The 22,470-nt window shown below is 35.2% G+C and overlaps 1 protein-coding gene across 2 annotated transcripts in view; it reads right to left on the bottom strand.

The window, feature by feature from the left end:
* Positions 1-22,470, bottom strand: part of GSK3B (glycogen synthase kinase 3 beta) — a 201,190-nt gene that overhangs the window by 38,904 nt on the left and 139,816 nt on the right. For both annotated transcript variants that reach the window (XM_024578021.4, XM_024578020.4), the window contains exons 6-7: positions 21,274-21,380; positions 16,030-16,127 (exon numbers count right to left, since the gene is read on the bottom strand). In XM_024578021.4, the coding sequence (XP_024433789.1) occupies positions 16,030-16,127; positions 21,274-21,380 (205 nt within the window). The remainder of the gene's footprint in view (positions 1-16,029; positions 16,128-21,273; positions 21,381-22,470) is intronic.

Below are 22,470 nucleotides of genomic sequence, written 5' to 3' on the forward strand. Positions count from 1 at the left end.
AAAAGAAAAAAAAAATGCTGGAAGATAGATGATCAAAAGTTAATTCTTCACAAGGTGTTAGTTTCCATATACTATTATTATTTTTCTAAATATCAAGTTATTTAATAATTTCATTGAATTTATTAGGGTAACAATGATTAATAACATTATATAAATTTCAGTTGTAAAATTCTATAATACAGCATCTGTATATTGTATTGTGTGTCCACTCCAAATAAGTCTCCTCTCATCACTATTTATCCTCTCTCCCATTACTCTCTTCTACCTCCCCCCATCTCCTTTCCCTCTGGTAATCACCATACTGTGGTCAATGTCTATGAGTTTGTTTTTGTTTTTGCTTAATCCCTTCACTTTTTCACCCAGCCCCTACAAACACCCTCCCTTCTGACAGCTGCCAATCTGTTCTGTCTCTATAATATTCTGTTTCTATTGTTTGTTAGTTTACTTTGTTCATGAGATTGCACATATAAATGGAATCATATGGTACTTGTCTTTCTCTGATTGGTTTATTTCACTCAGTGTAATACTCTCCAGGGCCATCCATGCTATTGTGAAAGGTATATTTCTTTCTCTTTTATGGCTAAGTAGTATTCCATTGTATAAATGTAACAAAGTTTTTTATCCACTCATCAAATCTTGGCTATTGTAAATAGCATTGTAATGAACAGAGAGGTGTGTATATTATTTCAAATTAGTGTTTCAGGTTTCTTTGAATAAATTCCCAGAACTGGAATCACTGGGTCATAAGGCAGCTTCATTTTTAACTTTTTGAGGTAACTCCGTACTGCTTTCCACAGTGGCTGCACCAATCTGCATTCCCACCAAAGGTGCACAAGGGTTCCCTTTTATCCAATCTTCACCAACACTTGTTTAATTTATTGGTGATAGCCATTCTGACAGGTGTGAGGTGGTATCTCACTGTTGTTTTATTTCATTACTCTGATGATTATTGAGCATCTTTTCATATACCTATTGGCCATATGTATGTCCCCATTGGAGAAGTGTCTATTCAGGTCCTTTATACATCTTTTTAATTGAATTGTTTGTTTTTGGTGTTGAGTTTTGTACGTTCATTTCAAATTTTGGATATTAACCCCTTAGCAGATGTACTGTTAAGTATGTTCTCCTATGCAGTTACTTGTCTTTTCGTTTTGTTAATGCTCTCTTTTGTTGTACAAAACCTTTTTAGTTTGATGCAGTCCTATTTATTTATTTTTTCTTTTGTTTCCCTTGCCTGAGGAAATATTTCAGAGAAAAAAAATACTATTATAAATGTCCAAGCTTTTACTGTCTATGTTTTCTTCTAGGATTATTATGGTTTCCAGTCTAAAATTTAAGTCTTTAATCCATTTTGCATTAATTCTTGTGTATGGGGTGAGTTGGTGGTCTAGCTTCTTTTTTTGCACTTGGATTATCTGTTCTATATTCCCAATGCCACTTATTGAACAGACTATCCTTACCCCATTACATGCTTTTGCCTCCTGTGTTAAATGTCAATTGACTATAAAGGTATGGGTTTATTTCTTGGCTCTCTATTCTGTTCCATTGATCTATAATGTCTTTTTATGCCTGTACCATGCTCTTTGATTATTATGGCCTGGTAGTACAGTTTGAGATCAGGTAACATCATTCTCAAACTTTCTTCTGCTTTATCAAGATGCTGCAGCTATGAAGGGTTTTTTATGATTCCACATTAGTTTTTGGAATATTTGTTCCAGTTCTGTGGAATATAACATTAGTATCTTAAAAAAAATTGTGTTGAAATCTATAGATTGCTTTGGGTACTGTGGACATTTTAAAGATGTAATTCCTCCTATCCATGGAGATGGTATATGCTTCCACTTACTTGTATCTTAATTTCTTTCTTCAGTGTCTTATAATTTTCCAAATACAAGTCTTTTATGTCCTTGGCTAAATTTATTCTTTTTTTTTAAATGCAATTGAAAATGGGATTGTTGTCTTAGTTTCCCTTTCTGATAGTTCATTATTGGTGTACAAAAATGTAACTGATTTCTGGATATTTTGTATCCTGCTACTTCACTGCTAGATCAGATCTAGCAGTTTTTTTGGTGGAATCTGTAGGGTTCTCTATATAAATGTCATGTCATCTGTAAGCAATGGCAGTTTTACTTCTTCCTTTTCAATTTGGATGACTTTTATTTCTACAACTTGCCTGATGCTATGGCTAGGACTCCCAGTACTATGTTGAGTGAAAGTGGTAAAAACGGACATCCCTGTCTTGTTCCTGATCTTAAGAGAAATGCCTTTAGTTTCTGACTTCTAAGTAAGATGTTGGTTCTGGATTTGTCATATATGCCCTTTAATTACATTGAGGTATGTTTACTCTATTCCCACTTTGCCAAGAGTTTTTATAATAAATGGGAGCTCTATTTATGATTATTATCTAAGCATTTTTACATACTTAGAACCACTGTTCAATATATACCAGTGCATACATGTGGAAAATCTTTTTATCACAATGAGAAATAATCAACTTTGATGAACAGTGATATAAGTATGACAAGTAGAAACTAAAGAAACCACATCCATCCAGACTGTTGAGAGATGTGGAGACACAGAATGGGGTGGTCCCATACCCACATGTGGTGGATAAAGATTCGGGATGGATGTCTTGGGAGTGAGGGGTCCCAGCCCAACACCAGGCTCCCCAGCCCAGGGTTCCAGTGTCAAAAAGCCCCCATAACTTGTGGCTGTACAAACCAGTGGAGACTGAGTTGGTATAAGAAACTACTGGATTCCCAAGCAGTTCCTTTTAAAGGGCCCACACAAACCCACCGACTTACTCCTTCTGAGCTATAATACTGGCGTGGCAGCTTGAAAGGCATCAGTAGCATATGGGGAGGAAGTGAAATGGCATCGGGGTAAGAGCTGTGGGGACAGCCTTCTCCCAGACAGAAAGATGAGCAGAGGCCATTTTTCCTTTTCTGAGCCCTCCCCTCCACCCCTACCAGAGCCACAGAGCTGACAGACAGGTAACATATATGAGACTCTATCGACCTGGCTCACACAGTTTGCCACACCCTGGTGATTCCCTGACCATCTGCCCCACCCAACTTACAGGCTCGCCCAAGCTGATACCAGTAGCTTTTCTACAGTAATGGTTTATCTCGGCTCATGCTTCACACCTTTCCAAATCCTCCCAAACAAACAATAGCTGGCCTCAGTAAGGCCCCCCAAGCCCCTGTACCTCTTGCTAATTGGCCCCAGGTGCAGCAATAGCAGCAGCCAGCCTTGGATTACAGCTTGGATGCACCTGGGAACCTCTAAAACCAGCACAAGTAGCAGCCATCTCAGATTGCTTTGTAGTTAATGCTGGGAGGCCCTAGGCAGAACACAGGTGGTGGCTGACCTTGGAATACACCAGCCAGGAAACCCCAGAGCCTGTGCACCCAGTGGAGGGATACAGACCACTTCGGAGCACCACCACCCTGCACCAGCACAGCAGATCCTCCCCAGAGGGCGGAGGTTGGGGGTGAGTAGTCATAGCCAGTCACTGGAGGTGACTGGCCTGGGTAAATCCCTCCCACTGACCTGCCAACAGCAACCAGGGCTCAAATACCAGATGGGGGTGTACTCAGCCCATATGAAGGGTGTACCTCAAGTACCTAGCTTGGGTGATAGGGGAAACTGTGCCATTGGGCCCTATAGGACATGTACTATTAAGACTGAAAACCATAAAAATCATAGAAGAAAACAAAGGCAGTAAAATCTCTGATGCTGCCTGTAGCAATATTTTTTTCTGATATATCTCCCCAGGGAAGGGAAACAAAAGAAAAAAAATAAACAAATGGTACTTCATCAAACTAAAAAGGTTTTGTACAGAAAAGGATACCATCAACAAAATAAAAAGACAACTAAATGAATGGGAGAACATATTCATCAGTGATACAATTGATAAGGGGTTATTACCCAAAATTTGTAAAAACTTATAAAACTCAACACCAAAAAACCCAAACAATCCAATTAATAAAATGGGCAAAGGACCTGAATAGACACTTCTCCAAAGAGGACATACAGATGGCGAATAGACATATGAAAAGATGCTCAATGTCATTAATCATCAGAGAAATGCAAATTAAAATCATAATGAGGTATCTCCTCATGCTGGTCAGAATGGTTATCAGTATATCAATAACCAGAGACACTGAAATAAAGAACAAACTGACAGTAACCAGAGGGGAGGGGGAAAGGAGATAACCAGGGAAAGAAGGGAAAGGGTTATTAAGGGACATGTATAATGGACCCACGGACAAAGCCAATTAGCAAACAGGATTGAGGGTGGGGGCTGGGGGAAAGTAGTGGTGGGAAAATGGAGACAACTCCATTTTGTTGTTGTATTGGAACAATAAAAAAAATGATAAAAAGAACAAACAAATGAACAGCAAGTTCTGGGAAGGTTGTGGAGAAAAGGGAACCCTTGTGCACTATTGGTGGAAATGCAGATTGGTGCAGCCACTGTGGAAAGCAGTATGGAATTACCTCAGAAAAATTTAAAATATTACTACCTTATGACCCAGTGATTCTACTTCTGGGAATTTACCTCAAGAGACCCAAAACACTAATTCAAAAGAATACAAGCACCCATATTGCAGTGCTATTGATGATAGCCAAGATTTGCAAGCAACCCAAGTATCCATCAGTAATGAGTGGTTACAAAAGCTTTGTTACACTTACACAATGGAATACTCCTTGGCCCTAAAAAGAAGAACATTTTACTGTTTGCAATAGCATGGGTGGACCTGGAGAACATTATGTTAAGTGAAATAAGTCAGTCAGAGAAAGAAACACAATATGATTTCACTTATTCATGCAATCTAATGAACAAACTGATGTAATGAGCAAAATAGAGACAGGCTCATAGAGAGCAGGCTGACAGCTCTGGGGAGGTAGGGGGTGGGATAGGAGGTTTGAGGGACCAAGCAAAAAAGAAAAAGGACTCATGAACACGAACAGCTATGTGGTAACTGCAGGGAGGGGGACAGGGTAAGTGGAGATGGAAGAGGGTATAAAGGGGTTAAATGGTAATGGAAAAAATACAATAAAATTCTGTTTACTTGGAGACATCAGAATTAAAGTAAATGTTGGCATCTTAATGTATAATAATATATTAATGAGTCTGTAAAGATATATTAATCTGATTAAAGAGCAATTATTTGTGATGAAAATAAAAGAAGAAAAACTATCAAAGCTGAAGCATGGATGTAAAAAAAAAAGGCTAGAAAAAATATGTACATGTGACTGAAATCTGAAGAGGGGGGGTTTGGAGGAATAGATGCATAAAAACTGTCTTGTGAAAGTTCAATGAAAGGCTCAATGATTGCCAAGCAGTATAAATTAAAAAATCACACCAAATCACAATCAACCAATAAAAGCTACTGATAAATAGAAAATCTTTCCCAAACAAAAAGAGACATATTACATATAGCTATCTTATAACAATCAAAATGACAGCTGAATTCTCATCAGATACAATGCAAACCAAAAGAAAACAGATATATTTCTAAAGAATAAAAGAAAAGCTGGAAACTAAGAGATCCTATAGCCAGCAGAAAATGTCTTCTGGAAGACATTATTAGGCAAAGAAAAGCTAACTGAGTTTGTTGCAAGGAGATTTACACTTCAGGAGAGTATTTCAGAATGAAAGAAAGGGATTCCAAATGGACATTCGTATCTACACAAGGGTGTAAAGACCACCAAAAATGGTAACTAAGTAAGTAAATGTGTGACATTCCCCTCTTGCCTTTAAATTTTTTAGAAGTATTTTAAGTATTGTAAAAGTATTGTAGAAGTAAAATATGACAACAATAGTACAATGAACAGAAAAGGAAAATGAACTCTATTGTTCTAAGATTCTTACTCTATATGTAAAGTGATATAGTTATTTGTAGACTATGATAAAGATGCCAATTTTCAATCTTAGAACAACCTCTAATAAATGCAAGGAGAAATAGCTGATGGGAGTAGGGGAGTAATAAAATGTAAAGTGGTCCAAATATAGTATGATGGAAGATGATCTGACTTTGGGTGGTCGGCACACAATGCAATATACAGATCATGTATCATAGAAATGTACACTTGAAACCTATATGACCCTATTAACCAATGTCACCACCCCCATAAATTTAATTTAAAAGGTCAATAAATTTAAAAAATACTCGTTATATCCATAAGGTGGCAGTAAAGGGGGAAATGGAATAAAAAGGAAAATGTCAAGGTAGAATACTTAAACCCAACTATATTAATAATTACACTGAATGTAAATGGTCTTAAATGCTCCAGTTAAGAATCAGAAATTGTCAGACTCAATTTAAAAAAAGGCCTAAATATATACTACCATAAGAAATGAACTTTAAATATAAAGACTCATAGGTAAGGATGCGGAAAGATATACCATACACTCACCATAAGGAAGATGGAGTACTTATGTTAATAGCAGAAAATGCAGACTTTAGGACAGGGAATTAAACATAAAGAAGGACATTTCCTAATGATAAAAGTAATTTTAAGACTAAACTTAAAATTATGGTGAATACCATGTGCTGGGGAGAACGTAGAACACTTAAACTCTCATATGTTGTTGGCAGGAGTGGAAAAATAGTAAAAATGTTTTGGAGAACATTTTGGTAATTTCTTATAAAGTTAACATACACTTATCATATCACTAGTACAGTATTTTAGTCCTAGTTCTTTACTGAAGAGAAATATAAACATAAATATGTGTCTGCAAAAATACTTGTAAACATTCATGCAGCTTTGCTCATAAGAAGCAAAAACCAAAAACAAGTCAGACGTCCACTCACGGGAGAATGGATAAAGTGTGGCATACATAACAGAGTACAATTGAGCATAAAGTGGAATAGGTGATAAAAGGAACAACATGGATAAATACCAAAAACATGATCTTGAACCCCGCCCCCCCAAAAGCCAGATACAAAAGAAACATATGATTCCATTCATATGAAATTCTAGAATAGGAAAAACTAATCTGTAGTGACAGAAAACAGACCAACAGTCACCAGAGACAGAAGACGGGAGACTGGTTTTTAAGGGGCAGGAAAAGGAGGATGAACTGTTCTGGTTTATCTGTGACTATCCATGCAAATCCCCTCAGTTCCGGGCACATTGGGATGTCTTGGTCATGCAGGCTGAACACAAACAGTTTTGGGGTGATGGAAATGTTTTCTTTCAATATTGACCAGGATGGTAGTTATTATATGTTGGTCAAAACTCATTAAACTGTACATTTAAAGTGGCTACATTTTATTGCATATAAATTACATCTCTATGAAGTTAATTTAAAAGGGAAAACAATAGGCCATTATGTAATTTGTGATGCCTTTACTACATTAAAGGCAAGCAGATGTTTATTCTTCTTATTTTAAGGCTAGCATTAAAAAATATCAGTCTATCAAATCCTAAAAGATACGACCTAAGGTGCAAAAGAATGTAAGAATGCAAAGGTAAGAAACAATTGAGAATCATTTAAAACATTTTTTCAGCCTCTTACTCATTCAAAACATTTATTGAGTTCCTATCTTCAAGGAGGTCTAGGGCAGAGAGTTGTACATAAATCAGCTACAATGAGCCAAAACCCAATACAACAAAATAAGTACAGATTGTGTGTGAGGTGAAAGTGCTATACTACGCTAGAGTGAGGAAGGGATTCAGAAAGGGTTCTGGAAGGAGAGACAAGAGTTGATTTTATTTAAGGAATCTAGGAAGCAAATGAGTTAGAAGCACATTCTGCACACTAGGTATGAAGGGGAAAACAGCAGGATGTAGATAACTGTAACAGCTGAGTAGTAACAGAATAAAAACTGGATAATAGATGAATGGCAAAGTTAAAGACTGAAGAGGATTATAAACAGCAAAGATCCTGAATGCAACAATACCACAAACATAAGGCATTTAAACAAACAGACTATCCTGTTTCTACTTTTCAGTATACCTTTAGGTTTTACATTAGGTTTTTTTAATTAAGTACAGGGTATATTCCTACCTGAATTACTCCAGGTGAATTATATAAATTTGGAGCCTCTGAAACAGTATATTTGTATCTCTTCATCGTACAAAAAAAAAGGATGTTTGATGTGGACCTCATCATTTCAGACGCAAATAAGTTTTAGGGTTCTCTTGAATTTTAAGAGATGGAAGACTAATTTTTTTCAAAACTTTTAAAGTAAGGATATACTTAAAAAACCTTACTTCCGGATGTCCTAAAAACTGACTTCCTCTATGACTTAAAGCAGGGGTCCCCAAGCCCCAGGGCCCCTACCAGTCTGCAAGCAAAGCTCACCTGAGCTCTGCCTCCTGTCTCTCCATCCTACCCCCACCCCATCCACAGCCTCTGTCCTCCCCCCCAGCCCCTGTCCACCTGCCCCCCATTCCATGGTGGGGGAGTGAAGCTCATCTGAGCTCTAGTCCATGGTGCCAAAAAGGTTGAGGACTGCTGACTTATAGGAAATGAAACTGTACAGATGTTTTTTATGTACTTTTCTATAAGTATGATATCTTACACAATTAAAAAAAAGGGCAGGGTGTTAAAATCATGACACCATTGGCAACAGTGTATTTTCAATCATCTACCAATAAGACCTTTCTACTTACTAAAAAAATAAACAAACAAACAAATAAATAAATGCATCTATTCTTTGGTCCACCATCCTAGATCATGGGGGTCGGGGGTGGTATAGGTAGAAAAACCAAAAGAACCAAAGATCAGCCTACACATCCCTTTGGGGATGCTGTTCATCCCTTATGATTAAATTAGTAATTTAATTTGTACCAGTCCCATTCATACTTGTTTTAACATTTTTTTCTTCATTTAGTTACCAACTTACCAAGACACTGAATAATATGAAATCAGGAATTTATTTCTTAAAAGAAATAAAACAAAGCCAAGAATCTGACAAAAACTATGAAATAAATACAAGTATTGCTTTCACAGCCTTGCTTTTTTAATAGTTCAACACCAGAGGTCGCCAAATTTCAGCAATCCAGCTACATGTAGCCAAAATTTAACTCAACCTAATCTTACCTAATCTAGGAACCCTTAATCTAGGGTTTGGCTAAGTTTGGTTCCTAGATGAGCTTCTTTAACTCAACCTAATCTTACCTAATCTAGGAACCCTTAATCTAGGGTTTGGCTAAGTTTGGTTCCTAGATGAGCTTCAGAAAGCCCACGGATCACCTTACATTAAGTGCAAAATTCTGTCATGTATCATTTTTCTGGAGGAGAGTCCACACTATGAATACATTTTCAAAGTAGTCTATGCTCCAAAAGATATTAAAAATTGCTTCTCTAGTCAGTAATGAACAGGGGAAAAGTAAAATAAGAATAAATTAAGCAATCAGATATTTTGTTTATATACATGATACAGATTACAGGTAAAAATCAGAACCACAGTGTGTAATGAGGTGTATATACATGTTCTGGGGAGTAGACGTTTAATATGCTGTCCTTGCAGCCTGTTAATAAAACACAAGTTCAATAATATGACAGCGGAGGAAATGTCACCAGATAACATATGATTAAAATCCAAATGCGTGTTAGCAAAGAAACATCATCGATCTATCAAAAAACTTAGGAAAAAAGTACACTTATTAAACTCTGGTTTAAATAATAAGCTGGAAAAAGAGTGTAAGCACACAGATACTGAACAAATCATAACATGGAAATAAGACAGCTGAAAATCTAAAATGTTTGTCAAACAAAGATGGTGAAAATAAGTTTGAGCTGTTGAAAGCAAAGAAATCCATCATTATAACCTTGATTAGTTTTGATGAAGCACAGTAAAACTTAGTCCAAAGCCATGTCAAACCAATTGCACAAACAAGGGTGGGAAAAAGTAGCTTAACAATTATGAGTATGTGTAACAAGTTCACTCTTGTATTATCACTTACTTGCAGTATAACTGTAAACCTACTTTTGCCAACCTCTGTATATTCGTTACAGTAAGATTTAGGGGCTGTTTCAGTTTGTGGCCACTTTTTAAAAACACTAACACTTAATAAATATGACTTAATGGGTTCTGGATATCAAGTTGACATTAAGGATACTGTTTTTCCCAGATCTACAAAACTCTATTCATAGAGGACACCAATTTACCTAAAGATGAATCAGAAAGGGTTTTCCTACCATCAGTTCCTCCCAAATGTGGTGGGTGTTAATCATCCTCTTCCTAGGATTAATATACGGATTACATGTGGTAATGTATGTAAAATGCTCAGCCCACTGCCTGGTACAGAGTAAGGTCTCACTAAGTGGCAGCTTTGTAATTAATTAAGAATAGTTACCCAGTATTTGAAAATGTAGACTTCTGAGGAGCCAGGTAATCACTGAATTCTTGGTCTAAATTATACTGCAAACAGCTGTCAGTCATATTGGAAGACCAAGAAAACAATTATTTAGACAAACACCTGTGACAAACTGTGGCTCTCTCAACTTTACTAACAAAAGATTCTGGCACAAAGCAGTTGAAAGTATCTAGTTTTTTACAGTTACCATAATTGCAAAAAAAAAAAAAAAAAGTGTTTAAAAAAATCATTATCACAGAACATTAAAAAGTGAAAAATCCTCTCCTTCCCCTTCCCCTTGGATCCCACTACTCTCCACTGTTAAATCTTTTCCGTTTTTTTTTCCCCTCTATTGACAGGCTTCATAAGAAATGAAGTCTATCTACTTAGCTGTAATAACATAATCAAAAGATTATTTGGATCTTCTTGTTTACTTTCCAATTTCTTCAAGTTTCTGCTAGAGATAAAGTTTTACTAGCTCTTAGCCATGAAAGAGCTAGGTAAACATCTAAGTTGAGTAATTATTGCTGAGAAAATTGAACAATAGTTTAGAAAAGTTATTTTGTAAGAAAAATTAGTAACTTTAATTGCCTTATAATTTTATTATTGCAAATAATTTAAGTAGCTATATGTTTGTCATGTTTTTCTAAGAGATACGTCTAAATTTAAAAAGCTAGTTACTCTTCCATCATGAAGCAATGGCCAAATTATTATTAAGCATTAAGTAAATGTTCATGGACAAAGTAAAGCATATCTCTACGAACATTAATGCATTTAAAACTTGAAATTCTACAAAATGGTTGTTTTTCCCAAACTTGAACTCTGGTCTGAAGCTTCTTACCTTTTCTCACTTGAAATTTATGTTATAAAATTTGGAGAGGGAAAAGAAACTACTAGTAAAACCTCCAGTATTCCCAGGCCTGTAACTTCCTAGATTGCTTCAACTTAAATCATCTGTGGAATTTGGGGGGCATTTGTCACTTTTGTAAGTTAATAATCAAATCTTTGAGAGGCACTGAAATAACGTATTACTTTACTTTCAAGATATTCTCAGAATCAATGATGTAATTCAGAATATAATTACATAATAGAATCTAGGCAGTCATTAAAAATCAATTAGTCAAAATATACTTCATATGAGAAATACAAATAATTATTTAGTAAAAAGTCTACAAAACAGATGGCATTTTCATTTAAACATACAAATGCATAGAAAGGTATACACAAATATTTATAGAAGTTATTTTTCATGGTGTGCCATAACAGTAATTGCTTTTGTTCTTCATATTTGTTTTTTTGTGTTTTGTCAGTTTTCTCTATTGAGCATATAAAATTATAAAATACAAAATTATTTTAAAAGAAATGATCATTAAAAAATACAGTTTCTCTAAGCATTCAAGACTCTCTTTTCTAAATAACCCCACTGGTGTGACTGATGGCAAAATGCCAAATGGGACAATGCTGTGTCACTAAACCCATGTTTGTAAAATTCCTGGTAGAATTTCTCCCAAAACATTTAATTTTTTTTATTACCAGGTATCTGAAACCACATCAGGTATTCTTGAGATTATTTTAATACGTTATGAAAAAAATTAAGAAAAACATCTTTTTAGAAGTCCCTAATATAATTTCTCTTTGTACAAATGCTTTGAAATCCATGTACTTTTTTGCATATTCATAGACTATCAACATACTGAAATGCTGATCTGATAATCCTATGTATGAAAAAAATCTCAGAAAATGAAGTGTTGTTCATGCTTAAAAATGATCCTTCATGACTTTCAATGCTGTTGTGCTTTATGTTTTTATTCTACATATTTTGCAAAAACCTTATTTTTAAAATAAACTGTGTTGGTAAGATTTAAAAAAATATATTTATTTACTTTTAGAGAGGGGTAGGGTAGGGGGGAGAAAGACAGGGAGAGAAACATCAATGTGTGATTGCCTCTTGAGGGCCCTCTACTGGGGGACCTGGCCAGCAACCCAGGCATGTGCACTGACTGGGAATAGAATTGGTGACCCTTGAGTTTGCAGTCTGGCACTCAATCCACTGAGCCACACCAGGGTGCAAAAACCTTCTTATTAGAGGGAAGAGAAGGAAGATATTAAAAAGGTTAACTGGAATGAGATAAAGTTAACTCAGTTGATAAAACTGTGTTAGTCATGCTGTAAACATTGGAATGGATGTATGAGCCAATAAAACTTATGAACAACGTATATAAAAATATCACACTAACTTTTCTTATTAATTCCCAGATGATTCCAAATTCATGAGTGAACAATGGTCTAGCAGCTTAACTCAACTTAAATCTTTACTTGAAACTATTTTGGTACCTTTGGATATTAAAACATAAAATAAAAGAAAATCCACCCTCAGAAAGTTTTTATAATAAGGCAAGTCTTCCACACATAAAATTCATTAAGTTTGCTATATGACTGTTCATTTTTTTTGCATAAACTCAATTTATAGAGAAGAGTATCTATTTTAGTGGGGTGGAGGTAGTAGCTACCCCCAGATATTTCACAGGAATCCCCATGAGGTTTTCAAAGGAGAAAGGAAAAGAAAGCAGAAAAAACCCCAGATTAACGTGGATCCCCTAGTTACTCATGATTATTATTTCAAAACAATTAAGTATTGAATTGGGGACCTATGAGGCCACCTTTCATGGAAAAAAATCAAATCAATTCTTGAAGTCCTGGCTAGAAGTAATGACAGTATGTTTAAAAAACAAAATGTCTAGTAACATTTAACTCTGAAAACTAACTTGCGCAATTTCTCTTTTCTGACTTATGACTTAAACCAGGAAAGCTAGAACAGTTAAATCAGAATTAGTTATGAATTTTCTTTCCATGGACCATCATAGATACTCAATATTTAAAGAGCAGATATACAGAATCAACAAGATTTAGAGCTATATTAAAGGTACATACACATACAACCCCTATGATGTTTACTGATCTCCATGCAATACAGACAGACAGACACACACACACTCCCCACAACACAATGTCTATTAACCTCAATGTAATGTATAGCTTCAGGTCACCAAATGGATGGTAAACCAGAATCGATATTTCATCTATCCTAGGGAGCCATGCTTAGGACTATAAAAGGGACCAAGAAGTTGGTTATTCCAAAGTGTCCTGGGGTGCTAATTCCATCACCTCACATCACTTTCAAAATATTTAGACAGTGACTTGGAACTATAGTAGGGTGATGATTACATTCCTTACGTATAAACACATGACAAGAAAACACATAAATAAAAAAGAGTGTTTTGTTTTAGAGTTGGCCTACTGTTACCAATTATCATGAACAAACCCGCAACAAATAAACCCTAAATGAAAATAAAGTCTCGAATCATCAATAACCAACTGACGGTTTCTACTAAAATCTATTAAATAAGCACAAACCAGTATTAGCTAAAAAACTAAATTACTAGGACTGGACAGAAAGTAGTGAAAAGCTCTGGACATAAAGGTTTAATAGACAGGATGGCAAGCACCAGATGTCAATTTATCACAGATGGGCACTTAGCTTCCTGAGCAATTTCATTTCTATTATGTATTAATTGATTAAAATTAATGGCAATTCTTAACTTTAATGAATAGAGAAATAACACAATTCTAATAAGCTAAACATTTATGACAAAAGAATGGCAATATGCCCAGAGAACTGCACTGGGAGTTCATCAAATGAAAGCCTAGGGAGAGAAGAAATGCTAAATGCACTAGAGCAGAGGTCAGGAAACTATGCCCTGATCACTGTTTTTGTAGGACCCATGAACTCAGAATTGACTTTACAGATAATCATTTGCAATCAGTTTGATGTCAGTGAACACTAACTTTAATCCCAATTAAATGTTAGAGCCCTCAAAAGAACTCTATTCTACTAGTTAGTAGACTGTCTCACAACAAAATTGTACTTAGTTATTATTATATTTTGAATTTCATCAATTAAGAAATCTGTGGAGATTTTCTCTTTTGTTATATATCTCTAGGATTTGCATTTTATCCCACCAGCCCAAAATATTTTATTGAGCTCTTTACAGAAAAATTTGGCCAATTCTTGTATGAGAATATTAATTTTAATAATGAAGAATACACAGGTTTTTATGAAATAAAAATATCAAAATATTTTATTTTAGATCTGACTGTAATTGGGAATCAGGAAGGAAGTAGATATGTCTAACAAAGTTTAAAGGTTCAATTTGAAATTAAAGGATGGTTACCAACACCCCCCCCACCACCAAAAAACAAAAAAAACCACCCCACAACACACCAAAAAAAGAAAAAAAGAAAAAAAAGGACTGCGAATACCACAGTGGTCTCAGGTGCAAACCACAAGAAATTACATGAATAGCAAAGAAGATTCTTGAATATACACTGATTTTTTTCAACTACACTTGCATACACTGATATCTAAGAAAATCATCTTGATCAAAAGTAACATTTTTATAGATTGAAGGGCAAGGATTTTAAAGTAACTTAAACACAGTCCTGTGTACAACTGGTAAAAGCTACCAAGGAGTAATGGCTCTATAGAACAGAAGTAAATTCAAGCTGTGCAGACGCAGAACTGACTGCATCCCAAAGTAGCAATCAAATGCCTGGAAGCATTCAAGAAAACACTGGAAAACCATCTTTTAGGAATGTAACTAAGAAGGTACATGCATTGCATGAAGAGGACTGGACTATATAACCTCTAACAAGATTTTTAATTTTTCACTTCTATGAAACATTTGGAAAATCAAGAATAAAGTTCACCTGGCTGGTATGGCTCAGTGGATTGAGTGCCAGCCTGTGAACCAAAGGGTCACTGGTTGGATTCACAGTCTGGGCACATATCTGGACTGCAGGCCAGGTCTCCAGTAGGGGGAACACAAGAGGTAACCACTCTCCCTCACGTTCTCCTTCCCTTCCCCTCTTTCTAAAAATAAATAAATAAAATCTTTAAAATTAAAAAAAAAAAGAAATAAAGTCCAAAAGATACTAGGTGTTGCTGCTTTAGCCACACTGTAACCTTGGAATGAACCAATCTAGTGGTCTAAATATATAGATTTTAGATTTTTTTTTTTAAAAAGGTGGGAAATTCTGTAAGAGCTCAAATATTAAGACCTTTCAGAAATTACATTTAAAATCACAATTATAATCTCACACTTAGCTGTTCTTAAGAGACAATATTAATTCCAAGATAATATTTTGCATCTGGTATTGTTAATAAAAGTATCAAGAGACCTACTTAATAACTAAAATTATATTAAACCTGAGTCAAAATTTTGCTTTTATCAGTGGCCTACTCATACATGTAGATTTTACTCATCCATTTTGCAAGCATTTATATATTGAATAAATACAAGTATCTCCTATGTGCTCAGCAATGTACTAGGAGCAGAGAGTACATAGAAAAAGACAGACATAGCTTGTGCTTTTATTCACTTTATGTACATTTTAGTGATCATACCGCTTTTAGTTATTCAAATAACTGATATATCCCTTTTTTACATCAGATATACAAAAATGTCTTTTCTAGGATCATAAAAACAGAAGAATAACTCAATTAGAACTTAAAAGGCTGTGTTCTTACACTTCCTCTGTAGATGAACTTGCTATGTGACCTTGGCTCACCTTCTCCATTTTTAAAGTTTTTCATGGGTATGTGTATGATAGTAACAAAATTCCTTGCAGTTCAAAATTCCAATTAAACCTCACCTTGATTATTTCCACCAACTGATCCACACCACTGTCCCCTGGAAATATTGGTTGTCCTAGCAATAGCTCAGCCAGCACACAGCCTGCAGACCATACATCTGAAAAGAAAACAAATGCTTATTAATATGTGTAGCTTAAGTTAAGTTGAAAAATGTTTGTATACATTTTCTAATTTTACTTTGATCAGAGAATAAATATCACACGAAAAAGACTGCACAATCTAGGACAGAGAAAGAAATCAAATGATTCCTAAGGAATTTTAATTTTTTTCAAATCCTCACCCAAGGATCTATTTTTATTGATTTTGGTGTGAGGAGGTTGGGGGGAGAATGGGGGAGGAGGGAGAGACAGAAAGAAAGATCGAATGGTTGCCTCCCGTATATGCCCCGACCAGGGATTGAACTGGCAACCTAGGTGTGTGCCCTGACCCCACACCCTTTTCGTGTATGGGATGATGCTCCAACCAACTGAGCCAACCAGAGAGGACCCTAATGCATTTTATTTTTAATTTTTAAAAATGTTTATTGATTCTAGAGAGGAAGGGGGTGAGGGGGAGAGAAAGAGGGAAAGAGAGAGGGGGGGAGAGAGAAAGAGAGCCATCCACTGGTTGCCTCCCATATGTGCCCCAACGAGGGATCAAACCCCCAATCTTTTGGTATATGAGGCAACATGCCAACCAACTGAGCCACACAGGCCAGGGCAGCCCTAATACATTTTAAAATTAAGTGTTAAACTTACTAAAGAGGAATCAAAGCCAATAATAATACTCCAATAAAAGGTAAATAATAATAATACTCCAATAAAAGGTAAAGTCTATTTATTACCAAATATTAAGTGTTCAAGTCTTCAACAATCAAGACAGGGAATTATAGTAGCAAAACATAGGCATGATTTACTACTTATCATACTTAAAAATAAGGAAAAATAACACAATCTCTTCATATTAGCAGAGTAGCAACAATTTAGGATTGAATGTCTTAAACACAGTTTTAAGCCAATGAAAATTCCGAGAAAAAAATTTTAGGACTTCAAATGGTTGATTTTTATGTTGTAACATTGACAGAAAAAATGTGCTTAACTGTATTACCATTTTTAATGTAAAGACAGAAGAATATACTTTATTTCACAAATGAAAAATAATTACTTTTAAGTTAAAGTGGAAAACCTCAATTCTTGAGGAAAAAACCTTAAAAATTTAATTAATAATAATTTAAAGCATATATTCTGGCTTACCCCAAAGAGTCCTGGTTTAAATCTATTGGCCTGGAATAATTACTGATAGCATTTACTTTCTCTTTTAAAAGTATTACCAAATGGGAAGATGAATTACATGGTCACTGTATTTATAGCCCACCATTAAGTCTACCTGCAAGGAAAAGTTAATTTTCAGTTTCTGGATGTCTGAGATTGCTGGATTTTGTATGAACCAACAATCGAGTGCGTTACAGAGATGGACATAAATCACTGCTGGGCTTTCCCATCTACCAGTAGAGCAGGGAAGGAAAACAGTAAATGGCATGGGGACAACAAATAATTTAAGAGGTCTGATGGGCTATGAAGACGGACTGGAATCCCTACTCCAGCGACTACTTTTTACTAACCAAGAAAAATAACACAAAATTCATTTAAGAACTTTAAGTTGATTTTATACAGTTCCAAGTAATGACAACCGAGACACTTATTTTGCAAACAGACCAAAAAAGCCCTCCTTGATGTATTGGATAATTGTTAAATGAAGCAAATATGAAAACCTGCTAGGAAATCTTCACTTTACTCAAAGCCTATAGTAATCTAACTCTTAATCAATTAGAAAAATGTATCTCCTTATTAATATAAATGTTTTATTTTGATCTAGGTTTAAAAATATCCTTTACCTAGCTTAGTTAGATAAAAGGTAATATGCACTCACTTCTTTCCTTTATAATACAGAATAATTCATCTCAGAAAACAAGGCTAGAAATTGCAGGGTAATAATTAATTACACTTTCATTTAAAAATGTGTAATTATGGGAAACTCTTAGGCAGGATTCAAGGACTACTATTACTATTCAAAGAGTATTAATGTTAATGTTTTAACAGTAAGGAGTACTATTGCTTAGTGGTTGCCACAGAAGAGTAAATCAAAAGATTCAGGTGACAATTATACTAGTGGTCTTCAATACATTTTAACTCAGGCAAATTTAAAACCAAGAAATTTATCATTCACTTTTTGGCAGACACCAAAATCTCTCCTGTTCTTACTTACTTCATAGGACAAATGAATGATATTCTCCTAACAGAACTAAACAGAAGACACAAGAAAATAAGTGCTTCGGCACACTGAATTTTCTGGTTGTTTGGAGTTTAAACCAAACTAGTATTCTGTTTCATACTTTAATTCATGGTAAAAGCAATGTTTCAAGACCATCTAGTTTAACAAACTTCCTTCACATGTAAGGAAATTAAGGCACAACAAAGTTCAGTGATTTGTGCAAGGTATAGCTACTGAATAGTAAAGGTAGGCCTGGATCCCACTTTCAGTTCCCAATCAAGATACCACTATCTTGAATCATTGCCTATCATTATAGAATAACTAACTGTTTCTTCAAGGGTCTGTAAGCTCCATTCCTTATCTTAAACAAGTTATTTGTCTCAGTCTACCATTTTTTAGTAATACAATATAATCAGAGCCATTTTAAGTCTTAGAGCTGTGGTTTTATCCAAATATGACAATCATCTAGCCAGAACCGACGAGCAACTCTTTCACTTCAAACATCATTGTTTAAATTTCTAAAATGTACCTTATTAGTACACTTCTAAAAACTTTTGTTTTTGTCTGTTTACAGATATTCCAGAGTGTTAAGGGGCAAGTGTCCCAAGTATGAAAAGGGAGGCCAAATCTAGACTTGTTAGGGTTGAAAAGGCCCGAAAGTTAAATCAATGGCACATGGTGAGTCCTAAGCCTGTAAAGTCAAGAAGTGAGACTCTGGCTTTAGCCATGCAAGAAGGGCGCTGGAAAAACAGGTACTCAAAACATCCAGAGAACTGGTTCCTAATAAAGAGAACAGGCTATACTATCTTTTCTGTGAGAAGATTCCAAAGAACTGGTAGGCACATGAACGTACACAGAAGTAATATACTCTTCCAAGGTTCAAAGGTTTATATAAACATTCCTTAATCCACGGGTGGCAAATACAAGGCCCATGGGCCAAATCCAGCCCTCCATCTTGTTTTATCTGGCCTGGCACCTTGTTTCTACCCAGCGGTAGTACCGAGCTCTCACTTAACTGTTAAGGAGTAGTTACATTTATACAGTCCTAAAATTACATTAGGCCCTTTGAAGGCAACCGGGAGGCTGACATGGACCCCGGTGAAAATGAGTTTAGACACCCCTGCCTTAGTGTGTCAGATGATGTGGTCATAACTTTTTTAAAGAAGCTATTCTCACCTATAAGTGGAACCTAAGCAACAAAACAAACAAGCAAGCAAAATATAACCAGAGACAGTGAAATCAAAAACTGACAGTAACTAGAGGGGAGGTGGGAGGGGATAATGGGTGGAAAAGGGGGAAGGGTTTTCAGGAACACATATGAAGGACATATGGACAAAATCAAAGAGGGGTAGGATCAAGGGTGGGAAGTGGGGATGGCTGGGGTGGGGGGAAGGGGGGAGGGGAAATGGAGACAACTGTACATGAACAACAATAAACAATCAAATTAAAAAAAATAAATGAAACTGGAAATTAAAAAAAAAAAAAAGGAAGCTAACTGTATTTACTCAGGTACAACTCATCCCAGTAACCAGTATGCAGATGATCAGTAGCATATATCTGAATATAAACCAGCTGGAAAATCCAATGACATCTCCAAAGATAAAGGGCTGCAACTTGCTCTTAGGGAGAGTCAAATTAACAAATATCACAAAGAGCACATACTAACTTACATTGCACAGCCATCAGAACCGCAGGCAGAACTGTTAGTAATCTCCACTATACAGCATAGCTAAGTAGTAATAAACCCAGCACTCATCTAGTTTTGCTCCAACCAAGTATCCTTTTCATCATTTCTAATGTGTCCCTTAACATGTCATATAATGTAGCCATGATGAAACTTTGAGCATTACACACACCATACAAACACACAATTATACTCTCTGTCTTTCGGTGGCACAGGTCTCAAGTGTGGTCTATAGGGCCCTATCCCCTCTGGACCTTTTTAGAGTTCCTGAAGGGCAAAGTCTATTTTCATATGAGTACTAAGATGTTACCAGCCTTTCGCTGTGTTCACATTTGCACTGATGGTGCAAAAGAAATGGTGGGTAAAACTGCTGGCCCCTTGGCATTATAAAATTGGTAGTGTATTTCTGTTTAGTGGTCTTTGTTAATATCAGAAAATTTCTACTTACATCAAAAGACAAAAATCATCCAAGTTCTGGTTTTTCTTAGTTTTCTGTTACTGAGATTTTGGTTTTTTGTTGTTTGTTTGCTTGGTATTTGTATGCTTTTGTTTCTGTTTTTGGACTAAGGAATTATCTTCAAGAACAATTTATAACAATAAAGTAATTTTGACCTCCATCTGCACCTAGCCTAAAGTTGCACCTCCTTTCTTAACTTCCTGTTCACATCCAGCTTATCATACTCTTATGTTCACTCCTAGTACTGGACAAAAGTGGGGTAGAAGAGGAAGTCAGTTACTGAAGCAAAGTGTCTCTATTTAACCCTTTCTGTCACTAACGATCTTTCATAAAGACTTCTAAAAAGTCAGAATATTTTTAAAGATCTGAATTAAAATTAAAAAACTAATTGAGACAGCATAGTGGGAATGTCAACAATATTGTCATCCTAGTGCTCCTCCTCAGAAACTCAATGAATGCAAATCCCCCAACTGTTGATAAAGCTCAGAAGTGAGTATTTCAGGGGAATTTTTAAAAAGAGAAAAGGAAGGTATACTTATTATTTACTTGAAAGTTTAAGTTAAAAACAGATGTAATCATAAAGAAATCATGCAGTCATAAAGAAATAACTTTATTATTTATTTGAAAAATCCAAGAAACCTAACAGTAGAATGGTAAATATATTTTGAATTCTAAAATGTAAAATTTAAAATACTGTACCTATTTTTACATATTAATCTTTAAGGAAAAAACATTTTAAGGTATACCCATCTTTATAATATTTAAGTGAAAGTACAGATTAGTAATACTAAATTACTAAAAACAAGATTCAATTAACAGTTACAATCCATTATATTCAGAATCAGTACTTACCTATACTAGAGGTATAATCAGTGGCTCCAAAGATCAACTCTGGTGCCCTATAGTACCGAGAACAGATATACGAAACATTGGGTTCTCCTCGGACCAGCTGCTTTGCACTAACAAAAACAAAGAACAGAAAAATTTAAAACTAAATCTAAACCTTCAAAGAACCTAAACTGCTCACAAAATTAAATGCTTGTCTGAGATTCATGTAATTCCATTCATACAACATATGAAAAAGGAAATATGAATCATAACTATCTCTGAAAAAGAAATAATTTTAGCATGACATTAATTTTAAAAATAACAGTAATTTTTAAAGACTTCATCTGTCAAGTGTTGCCTAAGGAAAAGAGATAAAAAGTCATAGAAGGATATATGCTGAATTTGTCCTGATCCTCTGTTCCCTAAATTCCACCTCTAAAATTCAAAGAAAGGGCAGAAAAGTAAGAGGTAGTTGTCCTCACCAAAAAGCATAGTTATAGGATATAATATAAGAATGAATACTTTTTACCCAATTTTTTTTAAGGGTAAGAAACTGGCCACTCTTTTATAATTTGACTTCTGACTCGGAATATCCCCAAGATTTACAGACCCAATCTATTTTTCTAACATTTTAGTCAATTTATAAACTGTTCGAACATCCAATACCCAATAAAAAAGAAAGGCTCACTCCTTTAGGGCAGAGATTATTCATAGCCTACAAATTCTAACTATTGTCCTGAATTTAATTACATTTTCTTAATCCAATTTTCCTTCCAAAACTTTGTGCAATGTACAACATTAAAGTAAAATAAAATTAGTTTCTTTTGTGATATCCCCCAAGATAACTTGAAGACATGCTGAAATAAACTACTGTAGAAGCTAACTACTTTAGTATGCAGTAATTACAAAGACAAATACAGGAAATGAATACAAACAAAATTAAACTGAGCAACAAGAAAAGGTAAGAAAATTTTGAGATAAAGGTACAGGAAAATCAGAGTACGGATAGATGAAAGTGGTCACAAAGGTTTCAAAGTTTGGGCTTTCTTTTTCTTTCATTTATTTCTGGTCAATGATAACTCTGACCTTTAACCTATTCTTCCTTCATCACAAGTTCTGGAGGTGGGAGGAAGTATATTTTTTGACATTCTCCAAAAGTACCGATATACAGCAACCATTTTATAAATTAATATATATTATAATCCTTGGTTTTAGGCTGCA

The sequence above is a fragment of the Desmodus rotundus genome, chromosome 2, assembly GCF_022682495.2.
Source record: "Desmodus rotundus isolate HL8 chromosome 2, HLdesRot8A.1, whole genome shotgun sequence".
NCBI lineage: Eukaryota > Metazoa > Chordata > Mammalia > Chiroptera > Phyllostomidae > Desmodus > Desmodus rotundus.